At 40.1% G+C, this 18364-nt stretch overlaps 1 protein-coding gene and 1 long non-coding RNA gene across 4 annotated transcripts in view; one reads left to right on the top strand and one right to left on the bottom strand.

The window, feature by feature from the left end:
• crhr1 (corticotropin releasing hormone receptor 1) overlaps positions 1 to 18364 on the bottom strand; it is a 76655-nt gene that overhangs the window by 27262 nt on the left and 31029 nt on the right. For all 3 annotated transcript variants that reach the window (XR_011908022.1, XM_072368844.1, XM_072368843.1), the window contains exon 6: positions 223 to 329. Coding sequence is in view for 2 of the 3 variants with exons in the window: in XM_072368844.1 (XP_072224945.1) it covers positions 223 to 329 (107 nt within the window). In the remaining variant the exon portion in view is untranslated. The remainder of the gene's footprint in view (positions 1 to 222; positions 330 to 18364) is intronic.
• Positions 15470 to 16396, top strand: LOC140273323 (uncharacterized). Its single transcript, XR_011908023.1, has 3 exons — positions 15470 to 15714; positions 15951 to 15990; positions 16085 to 16396. It is a non-coding gene; the product is annotated as an uncharacterized lncRNA (long non-coding RNA).

Below are 18364 nucleotides of genomic sequence, written 5' to 3' on the forward strand. Positions count from 1 at the left end.
CAAAAAACTCTGAAAGAGCTTCAGAAAAGAGAACTATTGATCAAGACCACTTTAAAATATTATAAGAAAGTCATGAAGAAGTGAGGGCTGGATCAGGACTGCAGGTTAGAACATCAAAACATACTCCACAAACAAAATCTGTCATGATCGTCATCAGTTTAATCCAAATGAAAGTTTTACTGGTAACCTGATGGCAGGCAGTCCAACAGACAGGTGATTTACCTCAGTCCCATGAAGAGGGTGAAGGCGAGCAACAGAGCTCCCAGAGAGATGCAGTGACCAAGGTAGTTGATGATGACAGCCACATGATAGTGAACTTTACTCTTCCTCTGAAAACACAGAAACAATTGAACATAAATGTAGAAACAGAACCTCCAAGGGTTCTGAAATCAGGGTTCTGTCTGTTCTGCTGATCCTAAACATGTTCTGGTCCTTCTGCAGCTGATGATGATGTTCCTGACATGAGCTATGATGTGATCGGATCTGCCTTTACACGCATATGAACTTAAGTAACATCCCATTCTTAATCCATAGGGTTTATCATGACCCTTTGCAGCTATAACAGCTTCAGCTCTTCTGGGCAAGCTTTCCACAAGGTTCAGGAGTGTGTTTGTGGGAATTTTTGACCATTCTTCCAGAAGCTCATTTGGGAGGTCAGAGACTGGTGTTGGACCAGAAGGCCTGGCTCTAATTCATCCCTGTTTGTGAAGACGCGGGACACAGATGCAGGGTCGTTTTATTGGAATAAACAAGGCGAGGATCTCCAGACAGAGCAAAGCAAGGGGCTGTGAAATTCCTGAAGCACTCTCCTCAATAACTATATTCGAGGAGGGTGCAGCTATGAAAATGATCAAAAACAAACTCTCTCCACTCCAGGAGGAAAACAGAACAAAACGACTACAACATAAACTCTCACGCTCTCCTACTGAGGCAGACTGAAACAAAAGAAGCTCCCAATAAACGGGGCTCAATCAAGATAGAACATAAAACTCTCCACGAAGGGGGGTACTATAAAACTTAACTCTTTAATCTAAACTCTCCTTTAATGGAGGCACAACAGGATCACTGAAGATCAAAACAAAATCACTCAGGAACTATGAAGCTTTAACCAAATACAGGACGCAACGCTCCTCTGTCTATGAAACATTAGCAAACCAAAAATCCCTCCAAAAGGGAGGAACAAAAACAGGCTATGAACTTACCGTGAGATGAACTATGGCGAGGGAATAAATTACAAATTAGATGGCTCTGAAGGAGGATCGATTGTCCTCACTCTCATGTGACAAGTTGCAAAACACCGGCACAAGACAAGGGAGACGCAGACCGTTTGAACACATGAAGAGCCAAAGGGAACAGGTGGAAACACTCTGGAGTCAGGAGGACAGTCAGACACTTCACACAAGAGGAGGGGCGCGGTGCCTGAAACCAGAGGGAAGTTAGTATTTCAAAATAAAACAGGAAATGACGAGACGTGAATCAAATAAAACAGGAAATGACGAGACGTGAATCAAATAAAACAGGAAATGACGAGACGTGAATCAAATAAAACAGGAAATGACGAGACGTGAATCAAATAAAACAGGAAATGACGAGACATGAATCAAATAAGACAGGAAATGACGAGACGTGAATCAAATAAAACAGGAAATGACGAGACGTGAATCAAATAAAACAGGAAATGACGAGACATGAATCAAATAAGACAGGAAATGACGAGACGTGAATCAAATAAGACAGGAAATGACGAGACATGAATCAAATAAAACAGGAAATGACGAGACATGAATCAAATAAAACAGGAAATGACGAGACATGAATCAAATAAGACAGGAAATGACGAGACATGAATCAAATAAAACAGGAAATGACGAGACGTGAATCAAATAAGACAGGAAATGACGAGACGTGAATCAAATAAAACAGGAAATGACGAGACGTGAATCAAATAAAACAGGAAATGACGAGACATGAATCAAATAAGACAGGAAATGACGAGACGTGAATCAAATAAGACAGGAAATGACGAGACATGAATCAAATAAAACAGGAAATGACGAGACATGAATCAAATAAAACAGGAAATGACGAGACATGAATCAAATAAGACAGGAAATGACGAGACATGAATCAAATAAAACAGGAAATGACGAGACGTGAATCAAATAAAACAGGAAATGACGAGACGTGAATCAAATAAAACAGGAAATGACGAGACGTGAATCAAATAAAACAGGAAATGACGAGACGTGGATCAAATAAAACAGGAAATGACGAGACATGAATCAAATAAGACAGGAAATGACGAGACATGAATCAAATAAAACAGGAAATGACGAGACGTGAATCAAATAAAACAGGAAATGACGAGACATGAATCAAATAAGACAGGAAATGACGAGACATGAATCAAATAAAACAGGAAATGACGAGACATGAATCAAATAAGACAGGAAATGACGAGACATGAATCAAATAAAACAGGAAATGACGAGACATGAATCAAATAAGACAGGAAATGACGAGACGTGAATCAAATAAAACAGGAAATGACGAGACGTGAATCAAATAAAACAGGAAATGACGAGACATGAATCAAATAAAACAGGAAATGACGAGACGTGAATCAAATAAGACAGGAAATGACGAGACGTGAATCAAATAAAACAGGAAATGACGAGACGTGAATCAAATAAAACAGGAAATGACGAGACGTGAATCAAATAAAACAGGAAATGACGAGACGTGAATCAAATAAAACAGGAAATGACGAGACGTGAATCAAATAAAACAGGAAATGACGAGACGTGAATCAAATAAAACAGGAAATGACGAGACGTGAATCAAATAAGACAGGAAATGACGAGACGTGAATCAAATAAAACAGGAAATGACGAGACGTGAATCAAATAAAACAGGAAATGACGAGACGTGAATCAAATAAAACAGAAAATGACGAGACGTGAATCAAATAAAACAGGAAATGACGAGACGTGAATCAAATAAGACAGGAAATGACGAGACGTGAATCAAATAAAACAGGAAATGACGAGACATGAATCAAATAAAACAGGAAATGACGAGACGTGAATCAAATAAAACAGGAAATGACGAGACGTGAATCAAATAAAACAGGAAATGACGAGACGTGAATCAAATAAAACAGGAAATGACGAGACATGAATCAAATAAGACAGGAAATGACGAGACGTGAATCAAATAAAACAGGAAATGACGAGACGTGAATCAAATAAAACAGGAAATGACGAGACGTGAATCAAATAAAACAGGAAATGACGAGACGTGAATCAAATAAGACAGGAAATGACGAGACATGAATCAAATAAGACAGGAAATGACGAGACATGAATCAAAACCTAAAACATGACAATCCCAAAGGTGTTCGGGTTGAAGTCAGGACTCTGTGGAGGCCGGTAAAGTTCTTCCACACCAAACTGGCTCATCCATGTGTTTAAGATCAGATTTATTGGCATTTACATTAATGTGAACATACACAGAACTCCTCCTCCTTTTAACCCACCCAGGTCGGCACCTGTTGAACACACTCATAGAGACAGATGCCTCACACTGGAGCGGTGGGCAGCCAATCACAGCCCGGGGAGTATGGGGGTACGATGACTTGCTCAAGGGCACCTCGGCCGTGACAAGGAGGTGTACTGACACCCCTACAGCTTTTCAAAAATTCAAAAGTTTCCAGTTGTCAGTTTCACCAATCCTCCAGTGGCGAGAGTGGGAATCGACCTACCAACCTTCGGTTATTGGACGACCCACTGTGAGGGACCGAGCTGATCATCCATGAGGACACAGCGGGTTTCAGAAGGAATGGGTTTTATTTACCCAAAGAAATGTTCAAAACCAACATCAGGGCCCTTAAAAGAGGTAAAATTAGCAAAATCAAACTAAAGTCATGATGATAACTAACCCTAAGTGTTCAAATAATAAGTAACTTAACACAGAACCAAACTGACTTAACACAGAACCAAACTAACTTAACACAGAACCAAACTGACTTAACACAGAACCAAACTGACTTAACACAGAACCAAACTGACCTAACACAGAACCAAACTGACTTAACAAAGAACCAAACTAACTTAACACAGAACCAAACTAACTTAACACAGAACCAAACTGACTTAACACAGAACCAAACTGACTTAACACAGAACCAAACTGACCTAACACAGAACCAAACTGACTTAACACAGAACCAAACTAACTTAACACAGAACCAAACTGACTTAACACAGAACCAAACTGACTTAACACAGAACCAAACTAACTTAACACAGAACCAAACTGACTTAACACAGAACCAAACTGACTTAACAAAGAACCAAACTGACTTAACACAGAACCAAACTGACTTAACACAGAACCAAACTGACTTAACACAGAACCAAACTGACTTAACACAGAACCAAACTGACCTAACACAGAACCAAACTGACTTAACAAAGAACCAAACTAACTTAACACAGAACCAAACTAACTTAACACAGAACCAAACTGACTTAACACAGAACCAAACTGACTTAACACAGAACCAAACTAACTTAACACAGAACCAAACTGACTTAACACAGAACCAAACTGACTTAACACAGAACCAAACTGACTTAACACAGAACCAAACTGACTTAACACAGAACCAAACTGACTTAACACAGAACCAAACTGACCTAACACAGAACCAAACTGACTTAACACAGAACCAAACTGACTTAACACAGAACCAAACTGACCTAACACAGAACCAAACTGACTTAACACAGAACCAAACTGACTTAACACAGAACCAAACTAACTTAACACAGAACCAAACTGACTTAACACAGAACCAAACTGACTTAACACAGAACCAAACTGACTTAACACAGAACCAAACTAACTTAACACAGAACCAAACTGACCTAACAAAGAACCAAACTGACTTAACACAGAACCAAACTGACTTAACACAGAACCAAACTGACTTAACACAGAACCAAACTGACTTAACACAGAACCAAACTGACCTAACAAAGAACCAAACTGACTTAACACAGAACCAAACTGACTTAACACAGAACCAAACTGACCTAACAAAGAACCAAACTGACTTAACACAGAACCAAACTGACCTAACAAAGAACCAAACTGACTTAACACAGAACCAAACTAACTTAACAAAGAACCAAACTAACTTAACACAGAACCAAACTAACTTAACAAAGAACCAAACTAACTTAACACAGAACCAAACTAACTTAACACAGAACCAAACTGACTTAACACAGAACCAAACTGACTTAACACAGAACCAAACTAACTTAACACAGAACCAAACTGACTTAACACAGAACCAAACTGACTTAACAAAGAACCAAACTGACTTAACACAGAACCAAACTAACTTAACACAGAACCAAACGAACTTAACACAGAACCAAACTAACTTAACAAAGAACCAAACTAACTTAACAAAGAACCAAACTAACTTAACAAAGAACCAAACTAACTTAACACAGAACCAAACTAACTTAACAAAGAACCAAACTAACTTAACACAGAACCAAACGAACTTAACACAGAACCAAACTAACTTAACACAGAACCAAACTAACTTAACAAAGAACCAAACTAACTTAACACAGAACCAAACTAACTTAACAAAGAACCAAACTAACTTAACAAAGAAGCAAACTGACTTAACAAAGAACCAAACTAACTTAACACAGAACCAAACTAACTTAACAAAGAACCAAACTAACTTAACAAAGAACCAAACTAACTTAACAAAGAACCAAACTAACTTAACAAAGAACCAAACTGACTTAACAAAGAACCAAACTAACTTAACACAGAACCAAACTGACTTAACACAGAACCAAACTGACTTAACACAGAACCAAACTGACTTAACACAGAACCAAAATAACTTAACACAGAACCAAACTAACTTAACAAAGAACCAAACTAACTTAACAAAGAACCAAACTAACTTAACAAAGAACCAAACTAACTTAACACAGAACCAAACTGACTTAACACAGAACCAAACTGACTTAACAAAGAACCAAACTAACTTAACACAGAACCAAACTGACCTAACAAAGAACCAAACTGACTTAACACAGAACCAAACTGACTTAACACAGAACCAAACTAACTTAACACAGAACCAAACTGACTTAACACAGAACCAAACTGACTTAACAAAGAACCAAACTAACTTAACACAGAACCAAACTAACTTAACACAGAACCAAAATGACTTAACAAAGAACCAAACTAACTTAACACAGAACCAAACTGACTTAACACAGAACCAAACTGACTTAACACAGAACCAAACTGACTTAACACAGAACCAAAATAACTTAACACAGAACCAAACTAACTTAACAAAGAACCAAACTAACTTAACAAAGAACCAAACTAACTTAACAAAGAACCAAACTAACTTAACACAGAACCAAACTAACTTAACAAAGAACCAAACTAACTTAACAAAGAACCAAACTAACTTAACAAAGAACCAAACTGACTTAACACAGAACCAAACTGACTTAACAAAGAACCAAACTAACTTAACACAGAACCAAACTGACCTAACAAAGAACCAAACTGACTTAACACAGAACCAAACTAACTTAACACAGAACCAAACTGACTTAACACAGAACCAAACTGACTTAACACAGAACCAAACTAACTTAACACAGAACCAAACTGACTTAACACAGAACCAAACTAACTTAACACAGAACCAAACTAACTTAACACAGAACCAAACTGACTTAACACAGAACCAAACTGACTTAACACAGAACCAAACTGACTTAACACAGAACCAAACTGACTTAACACAGAACCAAACTGACCTAACATAGAACCAAACTGACTTAACACAGAACCAAACTGACTTAACACAGAACCAAACTGACCTAACACAGAACCAAACTGAAGTAACACAGAACCAAACTGACCTAACACAGAACCAAACTGACTTAACACAGAACCAAACTGACTTAACACAGAACCAAACTGACCTAACACAGAACCAAACTGACTTAACACAGAACCAAACTGACTTAACACAGAACCAAACTAACTTAACACAGAACCAAACTGACCTAACAAAGAACCAAACTGACTTAACACAGAACCAAACTGACCTAACAAAGAACCAAACTGACTTAACACAGAACCAAACTAACTTAACACAGAACCAAACTAACTTAACACAGAACCAAACTGACTTAACACAGAACCAAACTAACTTAACACAGAACCAAACTGACTTAACACAGAACCAAACTGACTTAACACAGAACCAAACTAACTTAACACAGAACCAAACTGACTTAACACAGAACCAAACTGACTTAACACAGAACCAAACTGACCTAACAAAGAACCAAACTGACTTAACACAGAACCAAACTGACTTAACACAGAACCAAACTGACCTAACAAAGAACCAAACTGACTTAACACAGAACCAAACTGACCTAACAAAGAACCAAACTGACTTAACACAGAACCAAACTAACTTAACAAAGAACCAAACTAACTTAACACAGAACCAAACTAACTTAACAAAGAACCAAACTAACTTAACACAGAACCAAACTAACTTAACACAGAACCAAACTGACTTAACACAGAACCAAACTGACTTAACACAGAACCAAACTAACTTAACACAGAACCAAACTGACTTAACACAGAACCAAACTGACTTAACAAAGAACCAAACTGACTTAACACAGAACCAAACTAACTTAACACAGAACCAAACTAACTTAACACAGAACCAAACTAACTTAACAAAGAACCAAACTAACTTAACAAAGAACCAAACTAACTTAACAAAGAACCAAACTAACTTAACACAGAACCAAACTAACTTAACAAAGAACCAAACTAACTTAACACAGAACCAAACGAACTTAACACAGAACCAAACTAACTTAACACAGAACCAAACTAACTTAACAAAGAACCAAACTAACTTAACACAGAACCAAACTAACTTAACAAAGAACCAAACTAACTTAACAAAGAAGCAAACTGACTTAACAAAGAACCAAACTAAATTAACACAGAACCAAACTAACTTAACAAAGAACCAAACTAACTTAACAAAGAACCAAACTAACTTAACAAAGAACCAAACTAACTTAACAAAGAACCAAACTGACTTAACAAAGAACCAAACTAACTTAACACAGAACCAAACTGACTTAACACAGAACCAAACTGACTTAACACAGAACCAAACTGACTTAACACAGAACCAAAATAACTTAACACAGAACCAAACTAACTTAACAAAGAACCAAACTAACTTAACAAAGAACCAAACTGACTTAACAAAGAACCAAACTAACTTAACACAGAACCAAACTAACTTAACAAAGAACCAAACTAACTTAACAAAGAACCAAACTAACTTAACAAAGAACCAAACTAACTTAACAAAGAACCAAACTGACTTAACACAGAACCAAACTGACTTAACAAAGAACCAAACTAACTTAACACAGAACCAAACTGACCTAACAAAGAACCAAACTGACTTAACACAGAACCAAACTGACTTAACACAGAACCAAACTAACTTAACACAGAACCAAACTGACTTAACACAGAACCAAACTGACTTAACAAAGAACCAAACTAACTTAACACAGAACCAAACTAACTTAACACAGAACCAAACTGACTTAACAAAGAACCAAACTAACTTAACACAGAACCAAACTGACTTAACACAGAACCAAACTGACTTAACACAGAACCAAACTGACTTAACACAGAACCAAAATAACTTAACACAGAACCAAACTAACTTAACAAAGAACCAAACTAACTTAACAAAGAACCAAACTAACTTAACAAAGAACCAAACTAACTTAACACAGAACCAAACTAACTTAACAAAGAACCAAACTAACTTAACAAAGAACCAAACTAACTTAACAAAGAACCAAACTGACTTAACACAGAACCAAACTGACTTAACAAAGAACCAAACTAACTTAACACAGAACCAAACTGACCTAACAAAGAACCAAACTGACTTAACACAGAACCAAACTAACTTAACACAGAACCAAACTAACTTAACACAGAACCAAACTGACTTAACACAGAACCAAACTGACTTAACAAAGAACCAAACTAACTTAACACAGAACCAAACTAACTTAACACAGAACCAAACTAACTTAACACAGAACCAAACTAACTTAACACAGAACCAAACTGACTTAACACAGAACCAAACTGACTTAACACAGAACCAAACTGACTTAACACAGAACCAAACTGACTTAACACAGAACCAAACTGACTTAACAAAGAACCAAACTGACTTAACACAGAACCAAACTAACTTAACACAGAACCAAACGAACTTAACACAGAACCAAACTAACTTAACAAAGAACCAAACTAACTTAACAAAGAACCAAACTAACTTAACAAAGAACCAAACTAACTTAACACAGAACCAAACAAACTTAACAAAGAACCAAACTAACTTAACACAGAACCAAACGAACTTAACACAGAACCAAACTAACTTAACACAGAACCAAACTAACTTAACAAAGAACCAAACTAACTTAACACAGAACCAAACTAACTTAACACAGAACCAAACTAACTTAACAAAGAACCAAACTAACTTAACAAAGAAGCAAACTGACTTAACACAGAACCAAACGAACTTAACACAGAACCAAACTAACTTAACACAGAACCAAACTAACTTAACACAGAACCAAACTAACTTAACAAAGAACCAAACTAACTTAACAAAGAAGCAAACTGACTTAACAAAGAACCAAACTAACTTAACACAGAACCAAACTAACTTAACAAAGAACCAAACTAACTTAACACAGAACCAAACTAACTTAACAAAGAACCAAACTAACTTAACAAAGAACCAAACTGACTTAACAAAGAACCAAACTAACTTAACACAGAACCAAACTGACTTAACACAGAACCAAACTGACTTAACACAGAACCAAACTGACTTAACACAGAACCAAACTGACTTAACACAGAACCAAACTGACTTAACACAGAACCAAACTAACTTAACAAAGAACCAAACTAACTTAACACAGAACCAAACTAACTTAACAAAGAACCAAACTAACTTAACAAAGAACCAAACTAACTTAACAAAGAACCAAACTAACTTAACAAAGAACCAAACTGACTTAACACAGAACCAAACTGACTTAACAAAGAACCAAACTAACTTAACACAGAACCAAACTGACCTAACAAAGAACCAAACTGACTTAACACAGAACCAAACTAACTTAACACAGAACCAAACTAATTTAACACAGAACCAAACTGACTTAACACAGAACCAAACTGACTTAACAAAGAACCAAACTAACTTAACAAAGAACCAAACTAACTTAACACAGAACCAAACTAACTTAACACAGAACCAAACTGACTTAACAAAGAACCAAACTAACTTAACACAGAACCAAACTGACTTAACACAGAACCAAACTGACTTAACACAGAACCAAACTGACTTAACACAGAACCAAACTAACTTAACACAGAACCAAACTAACTTAACAAAGAACCAAACTAACTTAACACAGAACCAAACTAACTTAACACAGAACCAAACTGACTTAACACAGAACCAAACTAACTTAACAAAGAACCAAACTAACTTAACAAAGAAGCAAACTGACTTAACAAAGAACCAAACTAACTTAACACAGAACCAAACTAACTTAACAAAGAACCAAACTAACTTAACAAAGAACCAAACTAACTTAACAAAGAACCAAACTAACTTAACAAAGAACCAAACTGACTTAACAAAGAACCAAACTAACTTAACACAGAACCAAACTGACTTAACACAGAACCAAACTGACTTAACACAGAACCAAACTGACTTAACACAGAACCAAAATAACTTAACACAGAACCAAACTAACTTAACAAAGAACCAAACTAACTTAACAAAGAACCAAACTAACTTAACAAAGAACCAAACTAACTTAACACAGAACCAAACTAACTTAACAAAGAACCAAACTAACTTAACAAAGAACCAAACTAACTTAACAAAGAACCAAACTGACTTAACACAGAACCAAACTGACTTAACAAAGAACCAAACTAACTTAACACAGAACCAAACTGACCTAACAAAGAACCAAACTGACTTAACACAGAACCAAACTAACTTAACACAGAACCAAACTAACTTAACACAGAACCAAACTGACTTAACACAGAACCAAACTGACTTAACAAAGAACCAAACTAACTTAACACAGAACCAAACTGACTTAACACAGAACCAAACTGACTTAACACAGAACCAAACTAACTTAACACAGAACCAAACTGACTTAACAAAGAACCAAACTAACTTAACACAGAACCAAACTGACTTAACACAGAACCAAACTGACTTAACACAGAACCAAAATAACTTAACACAGAACCAAACTAACTTAACAAAGAACCAAACTAACTTAACAAAGAACCAAACTAACTTAACAAAGAACCAAACTAACTTAACACAGAACCAAACTAACTTAACAAAGAACCAAACTAACTTAACAAAGAACCAAACTAACTTAACAAAGAACCAAACTGACTTAACACAGAACCAAACTGACTTAACAAAGAACCAAACTAACTTAACACAGAACCAAACTGACCTAACAAAGAACCAAACTGACTTAACACAGAACCAAACTAACTTAACACAGAACCAAACTAACTTAACACAGAACCAAACTGACTTAACACAGAACCAAACTGACTTAACACAGAACCAAACTGACTTAACACAGAACCAAACTGACTTAACAAAGAACCAAACTAACTTAACACAGAACCAAACTAACTTAACACAGAACCAAACTAACTTAACACAGAACCAAACTGACTTAACACAGAACCAAACTAACTTAACACAGAACCAAACTGACTTAACAAACAGGAAACAAAGGAGAACTTAAATACTAGCTGATCAAACCAGTCTTCAACATAAGAGATACTAACAAATAAACTGAGAAACAGAACCTAACAGTTAGTTTAATAATCAGAGCCACGGCCACCATGGACCTTGGTTTGTGCGCTGGTGCCATGTTGGAACAGCACATGTCAATGCTCCGGATGTTCAGGTTTCTGGTTCCAAAGGCACTAATGCTAGTCTGTGTGTGTTTGACTGCAGAAATCCTCTCAGAAATCTCAGCGCTGTGACTGGCTTACAGCCAGCTCTGCTGTCCAATCACAGCGCAGCAGGAACAGGTAACAGATTTTCTCCCTGAGGGGGGTGGGCGTGGCTCACAGCATATTAACACACACACACACACACACACACACACACACACACACACACACACACACAGACACACACACACACACACACACACACGCTGGTATTCATATCTTTGTGAGGAGCCCCATCTCCACCTGAACCCTCAAATAGCCTCTGAAGCTTAGTCTGACTGAGAGGACGCCAGAAGGTCTGAAGCTTACCAAACACGCTCAGAAACGTGCACGTGCACACTCAGAAACGTGCACACTCAGAAACACACACTCAGAAACGTGCACACTCAGAAACACACACTCAGAAACGTGCACACTCAGAAACGTGCACACTCAGAAACACACTCAGAAACGTGCACACTCAGAAACACACTCAGAAACACACACTCAGAAACGTGCACACTCAGAAACGTGCACACTCAGAAACACACTCAGAAACACGCTCAGAAACGTGCACACTCAGAAACGTGCACACTCAGAAACGTGCACACTCAGAAACGTGCCACTTATCAGTTCAAACATAAAACAGAAATGTTTTAAGAGCATGTTCAGCTCCTCTCTGACACCCATCTGGAACAATCCTGACATCCTGAAAAACTAAAAATGCTAAACTTTACTCTGTGGAAGAACAAAAGAATAAAAAACCTTGAACATTTTATTTTGCTCATATCACAACACGAGATAGGCAGCAATAAACTCTATAATAACTAACAATTTCTAAGCATCTGCACCCCAAAACTGCTGTAAAAAACACATAAATTATTGTCTAAGACAGATGACTCAATGTCTCTTCCATCCTCAAAATGGGAGGCAGCTCTATGCTTCAGTTCTAATCATAACTTCTGGCCACAAATATGTTTGAACACCTTCAGAATGACTAAAAATCCTAATATGCAGCTCATTCAATACAAAATCTTTCTCAGAACACGTTATACAGACAGATGTTCAGGATGGGTCTGCCACACTCAAACATCTGCTCAGATAACACACCTGATGATTATGCACACTTTGTGGTTCTGTGCGCCTGTCCAGAAGTTCTGGTTTGACATTCGTGAGGATCAACATGGCTCAAGTGTAATAATCCTGCCCCCCCCACACTGCATACTGGGTGACTTCAACAGGGAAATGAACTCAGCACACACGGTCCTCACAGAGTATTGCAAAAAAAACTATTCTCATGAACTGGAAAGTGAAGAACAATCTGTGTCAGGACCCAGTACCTTTTTAGTGTTTGTTGGGTTCTCTTATTTCAAAATGCTTGTCATCCTCTCAGGGTTAGGGTCAGGGTCAGGGTTAGGGTTAGGGGATTCTCATTCAAAGTGAATGTAAAGTGGAAGCAAATTCCACATTACATGCAAATAGGTGAGAATATGGAAGTGGAATCAGGGACAATAAGGGACCCCACTAGATGGCAGTGTTGTATAGGTTATGAGAGAGGTTTGAATGGAAGCGAATTAAAAGCGGTGGCAGGCGTTTTTTGGAAGGTGTTCCAGGTACTCGCGGGTGAGTGTGTGCGGATGGTGTTTTGGAAGCGTTTGGTGTGGGCGTAGCTCTGCGAGCGTGTGGGCTGTCCCGGATGTTTTAATTGAATCCGAAAGGCGGAGTTAGTGGCCAGGTAGCGGTAGGGGTCTGGGTCGGGTTGTTGGTCAGGAAAGGGCGTAAAATGGAGGGAGAAAAAGGGCGATGTGGGGAGTGCAGATGTAGATGAGAGGAGGGGTATGATATGCAAGTGGAGATGGAGATGAGAGGATGGATGTGGGGGGGGTGTGATGCGGCCGGCTTTCGGTAGCCTTCGGACCCGCCCCTTCGGGGCGGATCCACCATGAACGTGACATGAGAAGGGGTTTGATGTGCAATTGGAGATGAGAGGAGGGATGTGAGAAGGAGTGTGATGTGGAGATGGAGATGAGAGCAGGGATGTGGGGGGGGTGTGATGTGGAGATGGAGATGAGAGGAGGGATGTGGGGGGGGGGGGGGCGGCCTGCGGCCGGCTTTCGGTAGCCTTCGGGGCGGATCCGCCATAAAAATGACATGAGAAGGGGTTTGATGTGCAATTGAAGATGAGAGGAGGGATGTTATGTGCAGATGGAGATGAGAGGAGGGATGTGGGGGGGGGGTTATGTGGAGATGGAGATGAGAGGAGGGACGTGGGGGGGGTGGCTGGCCTGCGGCCGGCTTTCGGTAGCCTTCGGGGCGGATCCGCCATAAAAATGACATGAGAAGGGGTTTGATGTGCAATTGAAGATGAGAGGAGGGATGTGAGGAGAGGTGTTATGTGCAGATGGAGATGAGAGGAGGGATGTGGGGGGGGGGTGTGATTTGGAGATGGAGATGAGAGGAGGGATGTGGGGGGGGGTGTGATGTGGAGATGGAGATGAGAGCAGGGATGTGAGAAGGGGTGTGATGTGGAGATGGAGATGAGAGGAGGGATGTGGGGGGGGTGTGATGTGGAGATGGAGATGAGAGGAGGGACGTGGGGGGGGTGGCTGGCCTGCGGCCGGCTTTCGGTAGCCTTCGGGGCGGATCCGCCATAAAAGTGACATGAGAAGGGGTTTGATGTGCAATTGAAGATGAGAGGAGGGATGTGAGGAGAGGTGTTATGTGCAGATGGAGATGAGAGGAGGGATGTGGGGGGGGGGTGTGATGTGCAGATGGAGATGAGAGGAGGGATGTGGGGGGGGGGCGGGTCCGCCATAAAAGCCACGTGAGGAGGGGCCAGCTTGTCACTGCCAGTGTTCCCGCCCCTCTGGGGCAAAAGCCACATTTTGGAATTTGAAATACATGTAAACTGATAGGATTGTGGAAGGCCACCATATTTCAACCATTTACATCTGAGGTCTGTCAGTGGCTCAGTCAGACTGCAGAAAAGCCTTTCTCGAGGCCAAGCAGCAAAGGGTGGGGGATGGGCAAAAAAGTGAAAATTTTAATCTCCTCCGAGAGATATGAGCCAGGCGCCTATGGAAAGGTGGGGTCGAGGAGAGCGCTGCCCCATCGGAACCGAGTCTCTAGGCTTCTCCCCGGCCAAGCTAGGGGGCGTAAGAGGTTACGGAAGATTCCACATTCCACATTCTCGCCAGTGAAAAGGTTAGACTTGGGGCAGCTTCCAGATTATGGATAGTTTGGACTTGGAAGTTGCGTCTTTTGGAAGCATTCCACATTCTCGCCTGTTAGTATGTAACTTGGAATTAGCATGAATGGTGCAAATGTGGAATCTTCCACATTGCGTCTATTAAACCATTGTGTCCCGCCCACAGCCCTCCCACCCACCACATGACTTCCTGTGTTAACAGGAAGTGTGCTGCGGAAGGTGGACTGAGGTGGCTGTCTGGAGCACGCTGGTGTTGTGTGTGGCTGAAGACACAGGTAAGTGGGCATTTGTGGTGTCAAAAGTGACGTTTCTCTATGTTGTGTGCTGATTGAGGCAGGTTGTGTTTTGTTTCTGCTATGTTTGAAGGCTTTTCCGAGCATTTTACGAGTTAATTAGCAAGCTCATGCTATTGAGCTAATTAATAAGCTAATGCTATTGCAATAGATAGGAATGTGGAAGCAGACCGCATGCTTCCACATTCTCACCTAATCCCATTAATTTCCCCCCCCAGGAAGCACATCTAATTGTCACTATTTCTGACGCGAGAGATGGTAAGTAGATATGTATGTTAAATTCTTTGTACCCAAGTTTGATGCAGCTTTTCATGTTTTGTCACCTCTCTTCTCTTTACACTGCCCCACCCAGTCGGACCAAAAAAAACAACCACCTTCCGGCCAAACAGGGGGAGCCGATGATGCTCCACCTGGGTACGCTGTCATCGATCCATATCCGCAGCGCCCCATCAGCCCGACTCCCACTGACGTCTCGTCTTCCGAGCCTTCTCCCCAGCAAACTGGAAATGAGGCTAAGAAGACCTTGGAGAAGGCCAATAAGGTGGTGGGGGCAGAGAAGAGGTCCAGCTAAGCCCTAAGCCCCATACATTCCGTTCTGTTGGAGTCCCCCACATTTCGTTCTGTTGGAGCCAGTTCGTTGCCACTGCAGGTTCTGTGTGTTGTAAAGCAATAAAATTTTTGCAAAAGGCCTTTGCTTGTCATTATTGGCGCCTCGTAGCTATACTTGTGGTAGCTTCCATATTATGGATGATTCCACATTCCACATTCCCGCCAGTGAAAAGGTTAGACTTGGGGCAGCTTCCAGATTATGGATAGTCTGGATTTGGAAGTGGGTCTTTTGGAAGCATTCCATATTCTCGCTTATTAGCATGTAATTTGGAAGCATTCCATATTCTCGCTTATTAGCATGTAACTTGGAAGCATTCCATATTCTCGCCTATTAGCATGTAACTTGGAAGCATTCCATATTCTCGCCTATTACTATGTAACTTGGAAGCATTCCACATTCTCGCCTATTAGCATGTAACTTGGAAGCATTCCACATTCTCGCCTATTAGCATGTAACTTGGAAGCATTCCATATTCTCGCCTATGAGTATGTAACTTGGAATCATTCCACATTCTCGCCTATTAGCATGTAACTTGGAAGCATTCCACATTCTCGCCTATTAGCATGTAACTTGGAAGCATTCCATATTCTCGTCCAATTACTATGTAACTTGGAATCATTCCATATTCTCGCCTATTAGCATGTAACTTGGAAGCATTCCATATTCTCGCTTATTAGTATGTAACTTGGAAGCATTCCACATTCTCGCCTATTAGCATGTAACTTGGAAGCATTCCACATTCTCGCCTATTAGCATGTAACTTGGAAGCATTCCACATTCTCGCCTATTAGCATGTAACTTGGAAGCATTCCACATTCTCGCCTATTAGCATGGAACTTGGAAGCATTCCACATTCTCGCCTATTAGCATGTAACTTGGAAGCATTCCATATTCTCGCCTATTACTATGTAACTTGGAAGCATTCCATATTCTCGCTTATTAGTATGTAACTTGGAAGCATTCCATATTCTCGCCTATTACTATGTAACTTGGAAGCATTCCATATTCTCGCTTATTAGTATGTAACTTGGAAGCATTCCACATTCTCGCCTATTAGCATGTAACTTGGAATCATTCCATATTCTCGCTTATTAGTATGCAAATTGGAAGTGCATGATTTAGATGATTGCATGATTCGTTCTTTTTTTTGGTTCTTGTCCCCTCCCACTGCAGAACGGGTCATTGAGGACTTCAGGGTATTTAAGCTAGGACTGCGGAAGGGTCGTAAAGACCTTGATAACGCGAAGCAGGTTGCCACTCACTGTCTCCGCTTTTGTGCTTACATGGTGGGCGGAATGCCCGAAAGTTCGACCATGGAGGACTTGCGGTTTTTAGCCCGCATGGACAAGCTGAGGAAGTAAATTTGTATGGGTTCCTCCTCCTTTACAAAGTGTCCCTACTCTCTCTCTCTCACTGCTCATCATGTGCCTCTCTGCCTCTTCCCGCAGCTTTCCTGTTTACTTGAAGGGTAAGGGCTATGTTCCCACCACCATCAGGAACATGGTGATCAATGTGGTCGGCTTCTACAAACACGTGGAGCATGCCTTCCTGAGGCTGAGTAAGCTCAAGACTGAGGACATCGGCAGGGTCCTGTACGAGCTCAAGAGGCTCCAGGCAGAGATCCGCAGGGATGTGGTGGTTCGCCAACAGAAGGTCAAACAGAAAAAGACTGGTGAGTTATGTTTTTGGTTTTTTGGGACCTTCCAAAAGGGGTTGCTTTTGGCAGGGGCTAATCCTCCTCCCGTTTCCACAGTTACCCAGCTGGATTCAGAGCAAGAGCTTGCTTTCCTAAGCACTGCCAAGGGAAGAATCCAGCAGCTGCTGAGTAAGTGGACCTCCTCGGCGACTGTGCATGTTTTTAATCTACCTGCCGCTGATGTTTTGTGTGTGTATGTTTCTAGATGTCTTGGTCACCGACAAATTTTCACATAATGACCATTCCATGTTGATGGGCTACTTGATGGGATATCTCTGCATAATCAGTGGCCACAGATCGGTAGTCCTCACAAGCATGCTTAAGGA

Source organism: Leuresthes tenuis, unplaced genomic scaffold, assembly GCF_036924035.1.
Source record: "Leuresthes tenuis unplaced genomic scaffold, fLeuTen1.0.hap1 SCAF_17, whole genome shotgun sequence".
Classification (NCBI taxonomy): Eukaryota; Metazoa; Chordata; class Actinopteri; order Atheriniformes; family Atherinopsidae; genus Leuresthes; species Leuresthes tenuis.